This window comes from Oncorhynchus tshawytscha, linkage group LG09 (assembly GCF_018296145.1).
Source record: "Oncorhynchus tshawytscha isolate Ot180627B linkage group LG09, Otsh_v2.0, whole genome shotgun sequence".
NCBI lineage: Eukaryota > Metazoa > Chordata > Actinopteri > Salmoniformes > Salmonidae > Oncorhynchus > Oncorhynchus tshawytscha.
The window spans coordinates 59,659,158-59,681,770 of record NC_056437.1 but is presented as its reverse complement, the minus strand read 5'-3'; the positions used below and the strand labels follow the sequence as shown (position 1 = coordinate 59,681,770).

The 22,613-nt window shown below is 44.0% G+C and overlaps 1 protein-coding gene across 1 annotated transcript; it reads right to left on the bottom strand.

Annotated features, from left to right (window-relative positions):
- Positions 1-143: 143 nt before the first annotated feature.
- On the bottom strand, positions 144-8,689 carry faah2b (fatty acid amide hydrolase 2b). The gene is made up of 11 exons (XM_024373509.2): positions 8,316-8,689; positions 7,326-7,408; positions 6,993-7,129; positions 5,958-6,167; positions 5,568-5,687; positions 5,322-5,457; positions 3,954-4,071; positions 3,753-3,872; positions 2,453-2,564; positions 1,380-1,568; positions 144-1,140 (listed from the first exon to the last, which is right to left on the bottom strand). Exons 1-11 carry the CDS (start codon positions 8,499-8,501, stop codon positions 965-967), a joined length of 1,587 nt encoding a protein of 528 aa, XP_024229277.1. The 5' UTR covers positions 8,502-8,689; the 3' UTR covers positions 144-964.
- Between the last annotated feature and the right edge of the window lie 13,924 nt (positions 8,690-22,613).

The following is a 22,613-nucleotide window of genomic DNA, read 5'->3' as shown; positions in this document are numbered from 1 at the left end:
AAGGTGTTCTTCTATGGTCAAGATTTGTTTCAGAGCGTTTTGCTACAGTGTGCACTAACGAATACACCCCAGGGTTGGGGTAAACTCCATTTTGTCAATTTGGGATATGACTTCCTATTCGAGCAAATGATTAATCAGATTAATTCTTTTTAAGAAGGTCTTTACTAATTGAACCAGAAAAATGCACAAAGATCGAAATCGAGTAATACAGTATTCTTGTTCAAAGGGACTGGCTTTTAGGATCTGCATTCCTGTCATTTTGCAAAAGATAAAGAGATTGACATTGGTAGTAAGATCGATCGGAGTGAGTGGGACTTTGATAGTACAAAAGTCAATCATGGCTGACTAGACATTCTTTGTGCCAATAACATTAGCATTCAGTGCAGAACAAGAGCATGGCAGAACAACAGACATTCATTCTTCAGTGAGAGGCCATTGAACAAAACAGTTCCATTGGGATAAGTGCTGAATAGTGTGTACTGTGTGTAAGAGAGAGCTATTCTGAGCACAAGGCTAAGGCTAGTGAACACACCCCTGTATCAGCGGTTAGGGACATTCTTCCTACTTCCTTCCCTTAACCAGCGATCTAGGATCAGATTATCCTACACCCAATTCTACCATTTCCCCATTAAAAATGGTTAAGGACAACCTCTTCCTCCATCAGCCAGTGTGGGGCACGTTCAGCGGGGCAAAACATTTACATACAAACATGCCTGTGACTTGTAGAATAAGGAATCATGTCGGTTCTATTCATGACATTTCTATCTGCAACGTTTGACCACCTTTCATACTCAACGTGGTCCTCAGGTCAGGGCCACTCCATAAAGCGTCTTAGAGTAGGAGTGCTGATCCAGGATCAGGTCCTCCCTGTTCATGTAACTCGTTTATTTTGATTTAAAAAGGCCAAACTGATCGTAGAAGATCAGCACTCCTACTCTACAATGCTTTATAGATACAGGCCATGTCAGGCGGCTCCAGGGTCTCTCCAGCCTCCGTAGGTCTTCTCCAGATAAAGGGCCATGGCTAGGGACAGGCGGTCCTGGAGCTTCCCAGTCACCACCTGCACCCCCAGGGGAAGACCCTCTACACTCAACCCCAGAGGGCACTGGGTCACTGGCAGCCCCAGGACATTGATGACCCCTGAGGATGGAGGGGGGAGGACAGAGGGATGCAAATGAGAGAAAGCTTTGGCGTATGTTATCATTCAGTTGTGGTGTACAGACAATTCATTCTCAGTCACATATTTGTGACTGCAGCCCTAAGCTTTAAATCAATGTGTGATTTTCCTGAAATGTTGAATACCTCGAGTTTTGTTAAGATTTGGTTAATAGATTTATCTCCATTTATATTATTAGATATAGTCTTCCCGACCCTCTCACCTGTGTAGGCGAAGTTGAAGGGTGTGAAGAGGGGGTGGTGGTGTTTGGGGGCGAGGTGAGGGTGGGTGGGGTACAGGAGAACCCCGTCTGTACCCAACAGCTCCTCAACCTCCTTCTGTAGCTTCTCTTTCTGCTTCAGGATGAAGGGAGAGGGCTTGGATGAGCTGGTAATCTCTACCAAGGCCAGGCCTGGAACACACCAGAGCAACAGAATGACCATGATTCCAGAGGTAACACAGATTGATGTACTTAATGTATTGATTAGCCTATACCAGATATGGGCAACTTTGATGGGGGTGGGGGCCACAAAAGGGGCTGCAGAGGCACGTGGGTCTGCGTACCCACATCCATACCCCTCGTGACAGCGAAGAGGAAGAATGTACGTTTTAATTTCCTGCAATTCTGTGCCTTTTGCTATGGGGCGTAGAGAAAATGTTGCCATTTTTAAAGTAAGTTTGCTACAATTCTACACATTTTGCCATGGGGCAAAAAAATATTGCAATTTTACAACTAATTTCATGCAATTGTACTCATTTTGCCATAGGGTGGAGGCAAATGTTTGCCGTTTTTTAATATGATAACCAATGAATGGGCCCCTCCCCGGTCAGGAATTTGACCATGCTTACTACATGTTTAGATAGCTGGATACTAGACTAACTTACCAATGTAAAATAAAAATAGCTGACATGGGCTAATTGAGTGACTGCTGATGCACAACCAAGTTTTGAAATGGCACCTTGTGTATTCTAAGTCTCAACAATAAGTTGAGACCACGACAGTTTTTTGGGGGGTCAAATTGGTCTGTGGGCATACAAAAGGAGGGGCTGCCAGTTGCCCATCCCTGATCTATATCATCATGACGAGTGGGCCTAAAGATACCATGTTTGACAGTTGACTCAATTGATCAAAGTGCCGTTATAGCTCTGGTTGCTAGAATACACCCTGTCTGGAACAATAGATACTATAGATAGGTCTACAAGGTCACTCAGTTGACTGGCAACACTTAAAACAAATCACTAGACCCGAAACTACTATTACTAGACAGGATTGTTAATGTGTGTTTGTGTTGTTACCAATAGCAGCCATGGTGTGAGGGGACCTTCCCATCATCCACTTGGCCAGCTCCCACACTGGCCACACCGGCCTCCCTGGTTCCCCCATCAACACTTGGAATGGTGTGGGGCGCTGCGAGAAACACATACACACGTATCTACACTGAACAAAAATGTAAAAGAAATATGTAAAGTGTTGGTCCCATGATTCATGAGCTGAAATATAAGATCCCCCAAAATGTTCCATATGCACAAAAAGCTTATTTCTTTCAAATGTTGTACACAAATTTGTTTACATCCCTGTTAGTGAGCATTTCTTCTTTGCCAACATAATCCATCTACATGACAGGTTTTGTATATCAAAAAGCTGTTTAAACAGCATGATCATTACTCAGATGCACCTTGTGCTGGGGGCAATAAAAGGGCACTCTAAAATGTGCAGTTTTGTCACAACTCAATACCACAGATGTCTCAAGTTGAGGGCGTGTGCAATTGGCATGCTGACTGCAGGAATGTCCACCAGCGCTGTTGGAATGTTCTTTTCTCTACCGTAAGCCGCCTCCAATGTTGTTTTAGAGAAATTGGCAGTACGTCCAACCGGCCTCACAACCACAGACCATGTGTATGGCATTGTGTGGTTTGCTGATGTCAATGTTTAAAGAGTGCCCCATGGTGGCAGTGGGGTTATGGGGGCAGGCATAAGCTACAGACAACGAACACAATTGCATTGATGAGTTCCTGAGGCCTATTGTCATGCAGCCATCACCTCATGTTTCAGCATGATAATGCACACCCCATGACGCAAGGATCTGTGTACAATTCCTGGAAGCTGAAAATGTCCCAGTTCTTCCATGGCCTGCACACTCACCAGACATGTCACCAATTGAGCATGTTTGGGATGCTCTGGATCAACGTGTACAACAGCGTGTTCCAGTTTCCGCCAATATCCATCAACTTCGCACAGCCATTGAAGAGGAATGGGACAACTTTACACAGGCCACAACAGCCCGATCAACTCTATGTGAAGGAGATGTGTCACGCTGCATGAGGCAAATGGTGGTAACACCAGATACTGAAAGGTTTTCTGATCCACGCCCCTACCTTTTGTCGTTGTTGGTATCTGTGACGAACAGATGCATATCTGTTTTCCCAGTCATGTGAAATTCATAGATTAGGGTCTAATGAATGTATTCCAATTGACTGATTAACTCAGTAAAATCTTTGAAATTGTTGCGTTAATATTTTTAGTTCAGTACTAGTGAGGCCTCTTAATACCCCCATAAATGCTACCTAATGAAGAAGACTGCAACAGTTGACCCACCTTGCCCTCCTTGTCGGGGAGCCCCATGTACGTATCCCAGATCTGGAAGCCATATTTGAGCCCAGAGAGACGCACCTCCCGAACCTTGACCCCTAGGTCAGACTCGAGCCGCTCCACCACCTGGTAGAAATACAGATTATGTCTTTGTGAATCTACGTTTGTGCGTGTGTGCGTTGTGGGTCTACTAGGCATTCTACTCACCCTCCTCTGGGCTTGAAGGAGCTGTTCATCTACAGCACTCACCAGAGGAGAGCCTCCATCGTGAGGGATAGAGAAGAAACGCAGGTTCCTCAGATCCACCTCAACGGACAAAGACAATCTGTACAGAGACATGGAGAGGTAGGACAGTTAAACAGGTGCTCAAAATGTCATGGTTTTGATATACACTACATGACCAAAAGTATGTGGACACCTGTTCGTCAAACATCCAAAAATCAGAGGCATTAATATGAAGTTGGTCCCCCCCCTTCGCTCCACTCCTCTGGGAAGGCTTTCCACTAGATGTTGGAACATTGCTGCTGGGACTTGCTTCAGGGAGGTCGGGTACTGATGTTGGGCGATTAGGCCTGGCTCGCAGTCGGCTTTCCAATAAATCCCAAAGGTGTTTGATGGAGTTGAGGTCAGGGCTCTGTGCAGGCCAGTCAAGTTCTTCCACACCGATCTCGACAAACCTTTTCTGTATGGACCTCGCTTTTTGCACTGCTCCAAACTGTTGCCACAAAGTTGGAAGCTTTGGAAGCTTTGGAAGCAAAGTTGGAATCGTCTAGAATGTCATTGTATGCTGTAGCTTTAAGATTTCCCTTCACTGGAACTAAAGGGCCTTACCCGAACCATGAAAAACTGCCCCAGACCATTATCCATCCACCAAACTTTACAGTTGGCACTATACATTGGGGCAGGTAGCATTGTCCTGGCATCCACCAAACCCAGATTTGTCCCGGCAAACTCCCAGATGGTGAAGTGTGATTCATCACTCCAGAGAACGCATTTCCACTGCTCCAAAGTCACATGGCAGCAAATTTACACCACTCCAGCTGACACATGGCATTGCACATGGTGATCTTAGGCTTGTGTGTGGCTGCTAGGCCATGGAAACCCATTTCATTAAGCTCCCGACAAACAGTTATTATGCTGATATTGCTTCCAGAGGCGGTTTGGAACTCGGTAGTGAGTGTTGCAAACGAGGACAGGCGATTTTTGTGTTATACGCTTCAGCACTCAGCTGTCTCATTCTGTGAACTTGTGTGGCCTACCACTTTGCGGCTGAGCCATTGTTGCTCCTAGACGGTCCACTGCCAATGTTTGTCTATGGAGATTGCATGGCGGTGTGCTTGATTTTATACACCTTTCAACAACGGGTGAAACTGAAATAGCTGAACCCACTAATTTGAAGGGGTGTCCACATACTTTTGTGTGGATATATATAGTAACTTCACAAAACTTAGTTGTGTGGACATTAAACCCATGCACCATTGGTAGTTAGTTATTTCTAGTTAGATGTGTTGAAGCCTTTACTGAGAATATAGTGTTGGGTGTTTTAGTCTGTTAAAGGTGTGATGGGTCGTGTACTTGTGAGCATTGGGTCCAGCCATGATCCTGAGCATGGGCAGAAGGTCCTCAGCATAGCGACACATGGGGCCAGTACTGAGGTAGTCCTCATGACGACCAGAGGCAGGGGGGTATTGACAATCATTAGATATTACACCTACAAATAACACAGGATAAACATGGCCAATTACACACACACACACACACAGACACGCGCTAGCATCTACATATACACCAACACACACACCAGGGGTACTCTTTACTTACCTGGTGTGGTTTTATGGCCAAAAACGCCATTGAAGAAGCACGGCATACGGATACTTCCACCGATGTCAGAACCTATCCCGATCACTGATGCTCCACCGCCAAGCATGCTACCCTCACCACCTGGAGCCCACAGGAAAGGAGGAGAGGGAAAGAGGAAGAGAGATAGAGAAAGTAAGTAAAGCTTGTCCGAGCCAGAAAGGCCCATAGGGGCAGGAACACTATTTTCTGTAGGTGACGGTAACTTGACGTAACAAGTCATTCATACGTAATATCAGTCCTATTGTTATGGACATCTACCTGTGTTGTTATGACATCAGCACAGCTGTAACAGCGTTATGACACATACCTTCCCGTGTCATTGCCATTTTATAACACCTTACAATGCCACACCTGAGCTGCCGCCCGGTGTCCTCTCCAGGTCATAGGGGTTATTGCAAATGCCGTACAGGTGGTTGTGGGACTCGGACCACATGCAGAGCTCGCTGGAGTTGGTGACCCCCAGGGGGATGGCCCCGGCCCTCTTCAACAGGGCCACGGGAGGGGCGTCCCCCACTGAAAGGACCCCGCGCCGGGAAACCACACCTGCGGTGTTGGGCATGCCTGGGGGACCAAGGGAATGGGTGGGGAGAAGTTGAACATACAGGAACTGTAAACTAGGACGTAATCCGTGACAATTCGACAAATATTTGGAGAGTGCAATGGCTTGGGTCTGTTATGTTTGTGGACGAAGCTGGCAGATAATACAGATGTTCAAAACCGTTTTCATTTGGATAGAGACAGACGCACTTCACCGATGCTCATCTAGTGGGAACATCATCAAAGACTGTCATGTAAATGTACCTGATGGTGACGAGGCAGAGGGTTGATGGTCGAGTGCTGTTATGGTGAGACCTTGGGACTGTGGAGAGGGTCTGGGTGTGTGTCTGTGTGCGGGTTAGCTCTACCTATAGCAGTGTTTCTCAATCAAATGGGTACCCTTTTTCATTTTTGCGCTAGTACTAACAGGCCTAAATCACTCATTAAGGTTTGGTGATGAATTGGTAAGTGGAATCAAGTGTGTTGATGCTAGGGCTTTGGTTTAACAGGACCAAGATTGGATAACACTAACCTATAGGGTAGGCCTACACACTCACCCAGACCCGCTCCCATAGCCTCACTACAGGGTACACAACTACGTGAGTAGTACACAGTGTGGGAGAGTACAGGAGAGGATCTAGGTCAGCTTTTTTCAAACCTCTGCTTGAGGAACACCCCCAGACGTTTCCCAATTTTAGTTGTAGTCCTGAACTAGCGCTAGGGCTGGATGATTAGATGACAAGTTGAATCAGGTGTGCTAGTTCTGGAATAGTTCAAATATTGAAACAGCTGGGCGGTCCCCGAGGAGAGGTTTGAGAAAGGATGGTCTAGGTGAGTGTGTAGACCAACCCTGTAGAGCGAAGGCCTCTTTGACAGTGAGGGGGACCCCCAGCAGGGGAAGTCTATCCTCCAAAACATCCTCTCCCCCGGTCTCCTCCTCGATCAGCTTGTCCACCTGGGCTGCCTCTAGCAACGCTGCTGCAAATCTGGAGAGAGGGAGGAGAGGAAAATAGGGAGCAGAGAGAAGGGAGAGGAATCGAGAGAAAAAGAAAGAAAGAAAGAAATAGGCATATACAAGTTTAGTTTTGTGTCAGAACATAGTGGAGGTTTGGTGAGATCGCAACATGAGATTTGTAACCATATGACATTTAACCAGTCTAGTCCCGGAGTACTTGTACTTGCCTGTCCTGCACCATAGCATTGAGCAGCGGGTTCACCTCCTGAATCCTGTCAATGTAGGCCTGCACCACCTCCACGCTCGACACCTACACCAACCAACATACAGTAGACAGTAGTGCGCCTGTGTGTGCATCAATTCAGAGTAAACTAATTTCCTATTCAACATTTTCCTAATTGAAAAGCCCTAAAGATGATTGGAATTGCTGTAGTCATAAACTTCCTGAATTGACAATTGGAATGGAATTGACCCCAACCCTGTTTCATAAGGAGACCACAGCACAAGGCTGTAGCCTAAGAGCCTTTTTTTGTTGCTTGATCTGAAAATGTTGTCGAGAGACGCCATATGGATGGTGTGACGCTATTTGCGGAGCCACCAGAGGCACGCAGACGCCATATTGAGCTCCGTACCGAATATATGTGCGCATCTCAAATTGTGTAACAGTGTGGAGGGCTAGGTATAGCTCCGCATTGACATGATTGGTTGTCTAGACACAAACGGACTTCCTTGACAAATTCCTTCACAACAGCTCTGCGCTACTCCGCGAAGCAGAAAAAAGTATGAATGCCCTGACTTCTGCAGAGGCCATATAACCGTAAATGCTGCACCGCCAATGAAGACCTCCGATTGACCCTTTATGTAATGGACATGTGCAGAGTGTAGTCACATCCCAACCGCTCCCAGAGAGCAACGCAGTAGCCTATCATGCAGCAGATTGGCTCTCTATCACTCTTTATCAAGCCGTTTGTAGAGCCCTGTCCTAAGATTTGGGTATTTTATTAGAATCCCCATTATCTGTGGCAAAAGCAGTAGCAACTCTTCCTGGGGTCCACACATTGTGGATAAATGAAGATAGCCCACTCAGGCCTTTTACCATTCGCTGCACCTTTCAGGCCTACGGCATCGGAACCGTACAAGTGGAAGCACTCCGGAAAAGTAGTCTCTCGCGTAAAATAGATTAGAACATATAACCCGGTACCGGGTAGCCTACGGACCTCTCTCCGACGAATCCTTTGCGCGAGCTGCATCGCAGACATCATCAGCAGAGGGTTGGTGACTGGAAGAAGTTTGATTAATCCACGGGACCGCCGTGGAGAGAGGAGCCGAAAGAGCGCAAAGAGCACGCCCATGCACGCACTCAGAATCCATGCCTGGGCCCGTTCTAGCCGGGTCAACGCCATGATCACAGCTTGGTCACCACCACCGCACGAACTGTTTTGACAGCAGGACACTGTCGTCGTCTAACATAACAACTCCCGGCATGCAGCGTGTTATTATGGTTCTTATCTATAAATGGGTTGCAGTTTAAAACCATCCGACCTCGTTATCAGGTCAGCCGTTATCTATTGGACAGATTCACGTTTAAACGGAAAGTGACAACTTTCGCGAGAGTTGTACTTCTCGGTAACCGATTTTAGGTCAACCGTGGCTAAATGTTAAACCGATATGAAGTGGCCAAGTGTGAACAAACAAAAGGTTAATGGTTAACCATTTGCCATCGTGTACTTCGATACGTAGACTATGAGAATATAAGGCACTGTATTGAGTACATTACATGTAAGGTATCAAGCAAACCACATAAAGAAAATAAGTGTGCAACATAGTAGACAACAAATTATTATAGTGACACATCGGTCACAAATCACTTTGCTTAGCATAATCCGCTCTTCTAAGCGAGCGCAATCAACTGTCATTTCTACATTGCACCACGTGGTGGCAGTATTGCTATGAGTAAAAGCACGATGCGCACTCTGACAAACTGAGCAGGTAATCACGGGGGAAATAACTGCGCAATGCATGTCAGTGGATTAGGAAACCAAACTCTTGAAGTCTGCCTTTTAACCATCAAAAATGCTTTCCACAAATCCACGTTCCAGAATTTCCCTCAATATCTACAGGACTCAAACTGTACTTGCTTTTCTTTTGAATGTGTTATGCTTGTATAGGCTAATTTAGCTGAAATGTCTAGATGCAGCCTAATATTCTAATATAATTTAACATAAAATACAAAAATATGTCTATTTTTTTTTCTATTTCCACCTGATATGGCACATCGCCCTGGGTCATTTGTCTCAGTAGCTGATTGCAAAATCAGAACTTTATATGAATGAAACAAGGACTGTACATTTTGAAAGATGTTATTGCAATGATTCAGGGAAAACAAAGTGTATACAATATAAACTTCATCTTTAAATGTCTGCTAACAACCAATATAAAGGTGTTTGAACTTAATCTACCTTGTGCCTTAACTGAAAATGTTCAACAGTCATATTGTACTTGTTATATCAATTTGTAAGAAATCACACCTTTTTTTATACATAGCAACTTGACAAAAAAAATATTTTGGCCACATCTGCTGTGTCTATGATTGATACAAATCAATCAAAATGTATTTGTCACATGTGCTGAACACAACAGTTGTAGGTAGACCTTTACTGTGAAATGCTTACTTACTAGTGCTTAACCAACAATGTAGTGTTTTTAAAAAAGTAGGCCCATGTAAGAAAAATGTGCTAAATAAACGAAAGGAAAAATAGTAACAATAAAATGACAATGAGGCTATATACAATAATCAAGGTAATATGTAGGTAGGGGAAAAGTGAGTATGCGTAGATCATGAGCAGAGAGTAGCAGCAGTGTATGTGAAGTGTGAGAAGGAAAGCGAACGTGTGTTTTGTATCTGTGTGTGTGTGTGTGGTTAGAGTACAGTGCGTGTGCATTGAGCCTGTGCAGGAGAGTCAGTACAAAAAAAATAAACAATGAATCAAATAAGGGGGTCAATGTAAATAGTCCGGGTGGACATTTGATTAACTGTTCAGTAGTCTTATGACTTGGTGGTAGAAGCTGTTAAGGAGCCTTTTGGTCCCAGACTTGGCGCTCTGGTACCGCTTGCCGTGCAGTAGCAGAGAGAACAGTCTATGACTTGGGTGGCTGGAGACTGTGACAATTATTAGGGCCTTCATCTGACACTGCCTGGTTTTGAGATCCTGGATGGCAGGAAGCTCTGCCCCAGTGATGTACTGGGCCTTACGCATTACCCTTTGTGGCGTCTTGAGGTCGGATGCCGAGCAGTTGCCATACCAAGCGGTGATGCAACCAGTCAAGATGCTCTTGATGGTGCAGCTGTAGAAGTTTTTGAGGATCTGAGGTCCCATGCCAAATCTTTTCAGTCTCCTGAGGGAGAATAGGTGTTGTTGTGCCCTCTTCATGACTGTCTTGGTGTTTTGGGACTATGATATGTCCATTAGTGATGTGGACACAAAGGAACTTGAAGCTCTCTACCCACTCCACTACATACCTGTTACGTTCCCCAGATTATGTGTTGTAGATTGTGTATTTGCATGTGTTTATTTCAGGAAATGGCTTCCTGAAATCCCTCAAGCAGCTGATTGGTCGACTCCAGGGCTAATTGGAGAGCTGACCCCGCCCCCTCGTCAAGACACAGCTGTCTCCAATTACCCATTCCTTCTGAAGCTATATAAAAGCCAGTGTTCTGTTCAGGAGGCAAAATCTCTTCTTTTTGGAGGTAGAGATTTTGCTGGAGGTAGGGATTGCTGAGATTGATTGTGATAGAGGTTGATTTTGTTGGAAAGTGGTATGTTCTGTGAGTTTGTTGCTCAGATAGAGCTTATTTGACATCCTTTTGTTTCTTAGTTTGTTTGAAATTGTTTAATATTCTGTTTCATTTGTTCCGAGGGGGAAAGGGGAAGGCATCTAGGGAGTGTTTAGGCAAGAGGCCCGCGGGCATACATATACCCGTAGCATAATCGCTGTCTAGGCACACTAGGTAAGACCTGGGCGGACCACCCCTTGTATTTTGGTTAGGGCACCAGGTGGTGCTAAATTAGGTAAGTAGTGGGTAGGCAGGTAAGATAGGAGAGGGGGGGGCTTTGAGATTTACTTTCTTTGCTTTGGTTCCGTCCAGCCCCTTTTCCCCATATTACCGTGTAAAGGAATAAAGTCCTTGTAAACGGTACCACATTCTGCCTGTTGTCATTCTTACTTGCACCTACAGTCCATACCTTTTTCGCTTCACAGAGAGTTTAGTTGTAGCAGGGTGTTGCGTTCCCTCTTCATAGAGGCGTGCGTAACAATACCCGTCAATTTGAATGGGGGCGTGCTCGGCACCCATTCGAAGTGAGCCTAGAAGGCATTTAGCTCATCTGGCAGGCTCGCATCATTGGGCAGACCTGTATCTTAGCATCGACTTCAATGGGCCACTTCCATATTGAGCGCGTCACTGGTACTTTCTGTTTGAGTTTTAGCTTGTAAGCAGGAATGAGGAGATTAGAGTTATGATCAGATTTGTCAAATGGAGTGTGAGGGAAAGCATTATATTGAGTCCCTGTGTGTGGAGTTAAGGTGATCTAGAGGTTTGTTTTGCCTCTAGATGTACAGGGGACATGCTGGTAGAAATGAGGTAAGACGGATTTCAGTTTTCCTGCATTTAAATCACCGGGAGCGCCGCCTCTGTATGAGCATTTTCTTGTTTGCTTATGGCCCTATACAGCTCATTGAGTGTGGTCTTTGTGCCAGTATCGGTTTGTGGTGGTAAATAGACAGCTACGAAAAATCTAGATTCAAAATATTTGGGTAAATAGTATTGTCTACAGTTTGTCATGAGGTATTCTGCACCATCGAGAGCATCCTGACTAGTTGCATCACCGCCTGGTATGGCAACTGCTCAGTATCTGACTGCAAGGCCCTACAGAAGGTAGTGCATGCGGTCCAGTATGTCACTGGGGCCAAGCTTCCTGCCATCCAGGATCTCAATACCAGGTGGTGTCAGAGGAAGGCCCTAAAAATTGTCAAGCGGCTCGCCAAGTCTGGGTCCAAAAGGCTCCATAACAGCTTCTACCCCCAAGCCATAAGACTGCTGAACAGTTAATCAAATGGCTACCCAGACTATTTGCATTGACTCCCCCCTTTTTTTACGATGCTGCTACTCAGTGTTTATTATCTATGCATAATCACTTTAGCCCTACCTACATGTACAGTACCAGTCAAAAGTTTGGACCTACTCATTCCAGTGTTTTTCTTTATTTTTTAAAACTATTTTCTACATTGTAGAATAATAGTGACGACATCAAAACTATGAAATAACACATATGGAAACATGTAGTAACCAAAAAATTGGTAAACAGATCAAAATATATTTTATATTTGAGATTCTTGACAGCTTTGCACACTCTAAAATGTGTTTAACAACCTTTTGGTTACTACATGATTCCATATGTGTTATTTCATAGTTTTGATGTCTTCACTATTATTCTGAACGAACTTTATTTAACTCTCTGCAAACTGGAAACGATTTATCCGGAGGCTACATTCATTGTAGCTGGGGATTTTAACAAGGCTAATCTGAAAACAAGACTCCCTAAATTTTATCAGCATATCGATTGCGCAACCAGGGGTGGAAAGACCTTGGAAATTGTTACTCTAACTCCCGCGACGCATATAAGGCCCTGCCCCGCCCCCCTTTCGGAAAAGCTGACCACGACTCCATTTTGTTGATCCCTGCCTACAGACAGAAACTAAAACAAGAGGCTCCCACGCTGAGGTCTGTCCAACGCTGGTCTGACCAAGCTGACTCCACACTCCAAGACTGCTTCCATCACGTGGACTGGAAGATGTTTCGTATTGCGTCAGACAACAACATTGACGAATACGCTGATTCGGTGTGCGAGTTCATTAGAACGTGCGTTGAAGATGTCGTTCCCATAGCAACGATTAAAACATTCCCTAACCAGAAACCGTGGATTGATGGCAGCATTCGTGTGAAACTGAAAGCGCGAACCACTGCTTTTAATCAGGGCAAGGTGTCTGGTGACATGACTGAATACAAACAGTGCAGCTATTCCCTCCGCAAGGCTATTAAACAAGCTAAGCATCAGTACAGAGACAAAGTAGAATCTCAATTCAACGGCTCAGACACAAGAGGCATGTGGCAGGGTCTACAGTCAATCACGGACTACAGGAAGAAATCCAGCCCAGTCACGGACCAGGATGTCTTGCTCCCAGGCAGACTAAATAACTTTTTGCCCGCTTTGAGGACAATACAGTGCCACTGACACGGCCTGCAACGAAAACATGCGGTCTCTCCTTCACTGCTGCCGAGGTGAGTAAGACATTTAAACGTGTTAACCCTCGCAAGGCTGCAGGCCCAGACGGCATCCCCAGCCGCGCCCTCAGAGCATGCGCAGACCAGCTGGCCGGTGTGTTTACAGACATATTCAATCAATCCCTATACCAGTCTGCTGTTCCCACATGCTTCAAGAGGGCCACCATTGTTCCTGTTCCCAAGAAAGCTAAGGTAACTGAGCTAAACGACTACTGCCCCGTAGCACTCACATCCGTCATCATGAAGTGCTTTGAGAGACTAGTCAAGGACCATATCACCTCCACCCTACCTGACACCCTAGACCCACTCCAATTTGCTTACCGCCCAAATAGGTCCACAGACGATGCAATCTCAACCACACTGCACACTGCCCTAACCCATCTGGACAAGAGGAATAGCTATGTGAGAATGCTGTTCATCGACTACAGCTCGGCATTCAACACCATAGTACCCTCCAAGCTCGTCATCAAACTCGAGACCCTGGGTCTCGACCCCGCCCTGTGCAACTGGGTACTGGACTTCCTGACGGGCCGCCCCCAGGTGGTGAGGGTAGGCAACAACATCTCCTCCCCGCTGATCCTCAACACTGGGGCCCCACAAGGGTGCGTTCTGAGCCCTCTCCTGTACTCCCTGTTCACCCACGACTGCGTGGCCACGCACGCCTCCAACTCAATCATCAAGTTTGCGGACGACACAACAGTGGTAGGCTTGATTACCAACAACGACGAGACGGCCTACAGGGAGGAGGTGAGGGCCCTCGGAGTGTGGTGTCAGGAAAATAACCTCACACTCAACGTCAACAAAACTAAGGAGATGATTGTGGACTTCAGGAAACAGCAGAGGGAACACCCCCTATCCACATCGATGGAACAGTAGTGGAGAGGGTAGCAAGTTTTAAGTTCCTCGGCATACACATCACAGACAAACTGAATTGGTCCACTCACACAGACAGCATCGTGAAGAAAGCGCAGCAGCGCCTCTTCAACCTCAGGAGGCTGAAGAAATTCGGCTTGTCACCAAAAGCACTCACAAACTTCTACAGATGCACAATCGAGAGCATCCTGGCGGGCTGTATCACCGCCTGGTACGGCAACTGCTCCGCCCTCAACCGTAAGGCTCTCCAGAGGGTAGTGAGGTCTGCACAACGCATCACCGGGGGCAAACTACCTGCCCTCCAGGACACCTACACCACCCGATGTTACAGGAAGGCCATAAAGATCATCAGGACATCAACCACCCGAGCCACTGCCTGTTCACCCCGCTATCATCCAGAAGGCGAGGTCAGTACAGGTGCATCAAAGCTGGGACCGAGAGACTGAAAAACAGCTTCTATCTCAAGGCCATCAGACTGTTAAACAGCCACCACTAACATTGAGTGGCTGCTGCCAACACACTGACACTGACACAACTCCAGCCACTTTAATAATGGGAATTGATGGGAAATGATGTAAATATATCACTAGCCACTTTAAACAATGCTACCCTATATAATGTTACTTACCCTACATTATTCATCTCATATGCATACGTATATACTGTACTCTATATCATCGACTGCATCCTTATGTAATACATGTATCACTAGCCACTTTAACTATGCCACTTTGTTTACATACTCATCTCATATGTATATACTGTACTCGATACCATCTACTGTATCTTGCCTATGCTGCTCTGTACCATCACTCATTCATATATCCTTATGTACATATTCTTTATCCCCTTACACTGTGTATAAGACAGTAGTTTTGGAATTGTTAGTTAGATTACTTGTTGGTTATTACTGCATTGTCGGAACTAGAAGCACAAGCATTTCGCTACACTCGCATTAACATCTGCTAACCATGTGTATATGACAAATAAAAGTGGATTTGATTTGATTTGATTATGTAGAAAATTTTAAAAAATAAAGAAAAATTCTTGAATGAGTAGGTGTGTCCAAACTTTTGACTGTTACTGTATATATAACTTCAATCATCTCGACTAACCTGTACCCCCGCACATTGACTTGGTACCGGTACCCCCTGTATATAGTCTTGCTATTGTTATTTTATTATTACTTTTTTAAACTTGATTTTCTTAACTCTTATTTTTCTTAAATAAGTGACAAATACGATTTGATTTGAAAAAAAAGAAGCCTGTACAGATATGTCCTGAATACAAAGCGTTATGTTTGCGGCAAATCTAACACAACACATCACTGAGTACCACTCTTCATGTTTTCAAGAATGGTGGTGGCTGCTTGTCTTCGGCAAGGACTAGGGATTTTTTTTGGGGGGGGGGGGTTAAAAAGAAACTAAATATAGCTAAGCACAGGCAAAATCCTATAGGAAAACCTGGTTCAGTCTGCTTTCCAACATACACTGCGAGACACAAATTCAGCTTTCAGCAGGTTAATAACATAAAACACAAGGGCAACTATACACTGGAGTTGCTGAGCAAGACAACATTGAATTATCCTGAGTGGCCTAGTTACAGTTGTGCCTTAAAAATCGGCTTGAAAATCTATGGCAAGACTTGAAAGTGGCTGTCTGATCAACAACCAATTGACGGAGCTTGAAGAATTTTAAAAAGACAATCCAGGTGTGCAAAGCTCTTAGACTTACCCAATCGCTGCCAAAGGCGATCCGAATGGATTGACTCAGAGGGTTGATTACTTATGTAATCAAGATTAATTCGTGTTTTATTTTTCATAATCTTTTTTTACAAATGTTACAATTTTTCTTCCACTTTAACATTACAGAGTATTTTGTGTAGATCTTTGACAAAACATGACAAAATCACCTTTAACACAACAAAATGTGGAAAAAGTAAAGGGGTGTGAATGCTTTCTGAAGGGACTGTAACTTAAATACCTCATGATGTAACGTCTGCTTACAACTCACACCCTCAAACATGTAGATCACCTGAACGCAGCTCACTTTCCAGCTCACACTCTCAAACACCGAGATCCCCTGAACGTAGCTCACTCTCCAGATCCCAATCACCTGTTCACACACCTGTATGTTATTATCACACACTATTTAGTTCAGTTATTTGCACCCCATCACTGTGAGGTATTGTTTGTTTTGTGGCACACGTCTTTCAGAGCTCTGGTTTCCCCCGTGATTTACTCCTCCTGTGTATGATTAGTTTTTGCCTGCCTCACTAACGCCGACTTTTGCCTATTCCCTGCCTGTACTTTAGCCTATCGGACTTCCTGTTATCTAACTTTTGCCTAGCTTGAGCTAGTTCGCACTCCATCACAACCCAAAATATAAGCTTGTTATACTCCAATCTTTGTAAATGAAAACAAACCACTAGCCTGAAAACATTAAAACTATCGTTTTGATATCACCAATGGTTTACTGAAACAGGGGCAGGGAGAATGCTTTGTTATTGTTTTTACTGCTGATTGCCACTTTACACATAATCTAAAACATTCTTATTAAATCACACACAATATTGTAAAATGTTAAACAAAAAGTGCTAATTGTAAGACAGGAACATACTACGCTGTAAAAAGAAAAGGTTCCTGGAGTATCCTTTTAGGGTTTCTTCAAATTGAAACTGTGGGGGAACCCCTATAAGTTCTTCAGAGAACCCTTTAAAAGCGATGAGACAAGATCAAAATTGGGGAGAAAAAGGGGGTAAAATACAACCATAAAATAAACAAAGAAATCCTTCTATTTCTATATGTAGCAGTCAGGCTACATTTGTATGCCTCTGTCTACAATCAGTTCATTTTGTTGCATGAATTGCAGTGCATTTTCTTAGGCCAAATTGCATAGGTCACAAATATTTTAGGGATGCATGTGATTTTTTAAATTCCCATGACAACTAGGCCAAATCAATATCTCATTTGCAATGCAAGTGACATACTGTACATTGATTGAATGTTTAGCCTCTATTCGCTTTCCTGTTTTTAATTACATTGAAATGAAATGTTTCTGCATTTGCAATTAAGACGATTGTTTTATTGTTGGCCTATGCCTAAAGGCTATATTGTTTATGACCCAAATCAGTCACCCCTGTAAAACCTGCAACATTATAGCTTACAACATGATTTATATCCTACAAAAGACATGTGAAATTAAACAACTAGAAATCAAAGCAATTTCTAGACCCTTTTATCTCATTAGAAATTCATCAATTTAGCAGCACTCAAAGCCCCAGAACAAAGTCTTATGAGGATCAAATGATCTAATCAATATTTTAATTATCAATAGGCTTTAATCCAAGCACACACAGTCATAGAAACCTGAGGAGATAATACGTTTCTGCACCTCATCTGTAAATTGAGATACACCCCCACACACTCCCTCTTGTAGGGTAAAGAGAGTTAACATTATGGGACGTGTAGAGACAGGACACACTGAAAATGAAAGCAGTGGGTGGGTTTTAAAACTGCCAATTTACTTTGTTTGTCTCTAGTCTCTACAACCCAATTCTTTTATCAACAATCTACATGGAGAATCGAACCAGAACTAGAATGAGATTCAATTTCTATGGATAGAACATTGTATTTGAATGTCCTTGTCCCTGACAAACCTTGAGTTTGAGATCCTGAGTTGTTTGTATAGGCATAGATAGCTATACCACATTGTCATGTTTTATGTGTGTTAATGGGTAAAATTATATGTATTTATCTCTATAACACGGACGCACACAAACACACACACACACACAGAAGAACCCCAAGGGGCTCTTTCCATTGATTTATATTTTGATCTTTAAGCCATTTAGACACTAATGGATGGAAGCCAGGACATCCATCTCATCTCATTATTTTCAGTCTTTTTCTTGTAGATCCTCAATATATCGATACCCCACTGACTGCTTCATAAGGTCTTCACAGTAATAAGCTATACTTTCTGCATAACGTTTACAAGAATGTATACACAAAAGGATTCGAATTCTGCAATCAATCATATCCACCCCCAGCATTTAGATTTCGATTTTATTAGGATCCTTTTGCATAATAACGAAAAAGACATTACAGACAAAAGACTTTACAATTAACTTACATTTAAAACATGAACATGTAGTGTGCATCTATCAGTTACACATACATGTCAGTACATACACACAACAAGTAGGTCACATGGGGGAGAGGCGTTGTGCTGTGTGTTTCCTTGAATTTGTTCTGGGCCTGGGGACTGTGAAAAGACCCCTGGTGGCATGTCTGGCGTGGTAAATGTATGTCAGTGGTGTGCGTAAGTTGACTATACAAACAAATTTGGAATTTCTAACACATGAATGTTTCTTGTAAAAACAAGAAGTGATGCAGACAGTCTTTCCTCAACTCTTAACCAAGAGAGACTGGCATGCATAGCATTGATATCAGCCCTCTGATTATGATGAAGAGCCAAACGTGCCACTCTGTTCTGGGCCAGCTGCAGCTTAACTAAGTCCCTCTTTGCAGCACTTCACCATATGACTGGACAATAATCAAGGTAGGATAAAAGCATTCCAGGTGTCAGTTGGTCAGTCATTTACAGTAGTAAATGGAGTGTAATGTACTTCACACACACATACACACACACACACACACACGCACAAATAGACACACACACTACAACACAAACAAACACTCATTTAGTAGGATACTTAGTCATCCTCTCACCCATTTCCATACACACTTCCTTATGATCCACTATCCTGCTACTTCAGTGTACTCTAGTGACTGGCCCTTTTGGTCCCCCAAGGGGGTATCACTCACCACCATGTCTCCTCCATTGGGGTATCAGCAGCAGCTGGTTCCTGGAGGTGAGCAGCGGGTTCATCATGGAACATGTGGCATCCCCCTCCTCAGTCTACCCCACCCCTCTACTTCTGTGGGGCATGTGGGGGTGCGTGAAACAGCTGGTGAGTTCCAAAAACCAATTAGAGCCATCCTACCGTGCGGATCTGGACAGCCAATGAGAAACTAGGGGGAAGTGAGTGGGATCCTTAGTACCTGCAGGACGCTCTGTGATAATAATAATTTGGTGGGTGCATATATTTGTCCTTTGCATATCCCAACTCTGCCCAACATGTTTCACCTTGTTGGCCCAGGGATTCAAACCAGCAGCCTTTCAGTTACTGGGCCAATGCTCTAACCAATAGGCTACCTGCCATGACCTGTGTGCGTGTGTACACAGTCTGTTGCTGCACTGGTAGAAACGTAAGATGCAGGCTACAGTCCAATGTTTAGTTTATGTAGGCCTATCCACCTATATTCACATTTCTTTATATGAATATGTAGTCTAAAAGGTCAACAACAATAGCCTATGTGTCAGGAGCATATAAACTATAATCAATGACCAAGATGTAATAGCCTAATGCTCACCTATGCATATTTGTTTGATTACAGAACTATGAAGCACTAACATATGGGGTCATGTGAGGTCAACACAATCACCTCCCATCCATGTCACACAGGCTACGTCCCAAATGACACCCTATTCCCTAGTGCTCTATTCCCCTTAGAGCTCTGGTCAAAAGTAGTGCACTGTGTAGGGAATAGGGTGCCATTTAGTATGCAAGATCTGTCTATTCTGAGACATTCTAAATAATACATGGGACATGTCATTATCTAAACAATGGTGTGACTTGAGGGTTATGTTTCAGGCAGTCACTATCTGGGGTGTAATGTGTGGATAAAAACCCCAAGAAACAAATTGATAAATTATGCATTATAGTAGAACTTAGAGACTATTCAAGTGTTGCCAGTGGGTAGCCTACTGAATGGCACAAAGCATTTACCAGGGGCCAAATGTGACCACAGCCTGTTATGTGAACTATATCGGTATGTGGTGTGAGATGGCACTACAGTAAGAAGCAATCTATCACAGGGTGGCCCTGAGGTTGCACTGAGCTGTGTTCCTCCATGTTCAACCTGGACTCAGGGGTAGATGTAACATAGTAAAAGGTAAATCCGAGACACTCCAATTAGTATGATATGTTATGTTTCGTATGGAATGTATTCATTTATGGACGTCCGTCATATGATACAGTATGTTGCGAATTACAACTTCTATGATATGTTACGAATTGCAATTATTACAATATGTTATGAATTGCAATTCGTACAATATATCAAGAATTTGCAAAATGGCCTCCCTAGTGGCGCAGCGGTCTAAGCCAGCCATGACCGGGAGACCTATGTGGCGAAGCACAATTAGCCCAGCATCGTCCGGGTTAGGGGAGGGTTTGGCCGGCCGGGATGTCCTTGTCCCATCGCGCTCTAGCGACTCCCGTGGAGGGTTGGGCACATGCACGGTCGTCAGTTGTACGGTGTTTCCTCTGACACATTGGTGCGTCTGGCTTCCGGGTTAAGCGAGCAAGGTGTCAAGAAGCAGTGCGGCTTGGCAGGGTTGTGTTTTGGAAGACGCATGGCTCTCCACCTTCACCTCTTCTGAGTCCATACAGGAGTTGCGATGGGATGGGACAAGACTGTAACTACCAATTGGATATCACGAAATTGGGGCAAAAAAGGGGTAAAAAGATTATATAGATAGATAGATAGATAGATAGATAGATAGATAGATAGATAGATAGATAGATAGATAGATATGAGTTTTCAAATTTGTTGTGGCTAACGTTAGCTAGGAGTCTAGGTGGCGAACACTAATGTTAGCTAGGCTAAGGGTTAAGGTTAGGGTTAGGGGAAGAGTTAGTTAACGTGCTAAGTAGTTGCAAAGTAGCTAAAAAGTAGTTTAAAAGTTGCTAATATCCTAAAGTTGTCCGTGATGAGGTTCGAACACGCAGCCATTGGGTTGCTAGATGTTCACTTTTGGTTTTGTCTTAAGTAACATTCTGTCTTATGTAACCATACCAAACGTGACATACAGTGCATTCAAAATATATTCGGACCCCTTTGTCTTTTCCACATTTTGTTACAGCCTTATTCTAAAATAGATTCAATCGATTTTTCCCCTTATCAATCTACACACAGTACCCCATAATGACAAAGTCTCCCAGTCTCTGTCACTGAAAAACATCCCGACAGCATGATGCTGCCACCACCATGGTTCACCGAAGGGATGGTGCCAGGTTTCCTCCAGATGTGACGCTTGGCCTTCAGGCCAAAGACTTCAATCTTGGTTTCATCAGACCAGAGCATCTTGTTTCTCATGGTTTGAAAGTCCTTTAGGTGCCTTTTGGCAAACTCCAAGCAGGCTGTCATTCGCCTTTTACTGAGGAGTGGCTTCTGTCTGGCCACTCCACCATTAAGGCCTGACTGGTGGAGTGCTGCAAAGATGGTTGTCCTTCTGGAAGGTTCTCCCATCTCCATATCTCTGGAGCTCTGTCAGAGTGACCATCAGGTTCTTGGTCACCTCCCTGACCAAGGCCCTTCTCCTCCGATTGCTTAGTTTGGCCGGGCAGCCAGCTCTAGGAAGGGTCTTGGTGGTTCCAAACTTCTTCCATTTAAGAATGAAGTAGGCCACTGTGTTCTTGGGGACCTTAAATGCTGCAGAAATGTTTTGGTATCCTTCCCCAGATCTGTGCCTTGACACAATCCTGGCTCAGGGCTCTACGGACAATTTCTTCGACCTCGTGGCTTAGTTTTTGCTCTGACATGCACAGTTAACTGTGGGACCTTATATAGACAGGTGTGTGCCTTTGCAAGTCATGTCCAATCAATTGAATTTACCACAGGTTGACTCGAATCAAGTTGTAGAAACATCTCAATTGATGATCAATGGAAACAGGATGCACCTGAGCTCAATTTATTTTGAATCTCATCGCAAAGGGCCTAAATACTTATTTCTGTTTTGTCTAAAAACCTGTTTTTGCTTTGTCATTATGGGGTATTTTGTGTAGATTGATAAGAGTAAAAAAAATATTGTATCTATTTTAGAATAAGGCTGTAAAGTAACAAAATGTGGAAAATGTCCAGGGGTATGAATACATTCCGAATGCACTGTGTCATAGTAATTTCAGTATCCCAGATCTATATTTACTATGTTACGTTTAGTCTATGAGACCAGTCTGTAATGTTGACAGTCAACTGAGGAAAATGTACAAATAGGTGTCTGGTGAGGCTATGTCGAGTTGCACTTAGGGTACTGCAGGTAGACTATGCATGCTATGTCTGTTTACATTGAGTTTCTGAGATAGGTGAACATTGTTGTTAGTTTGAAAGCAGCCGCAGGTGAAGTTTTTGAAGGTGATGACCGCGATGACGCGTGGACACGCCCAACTGCTT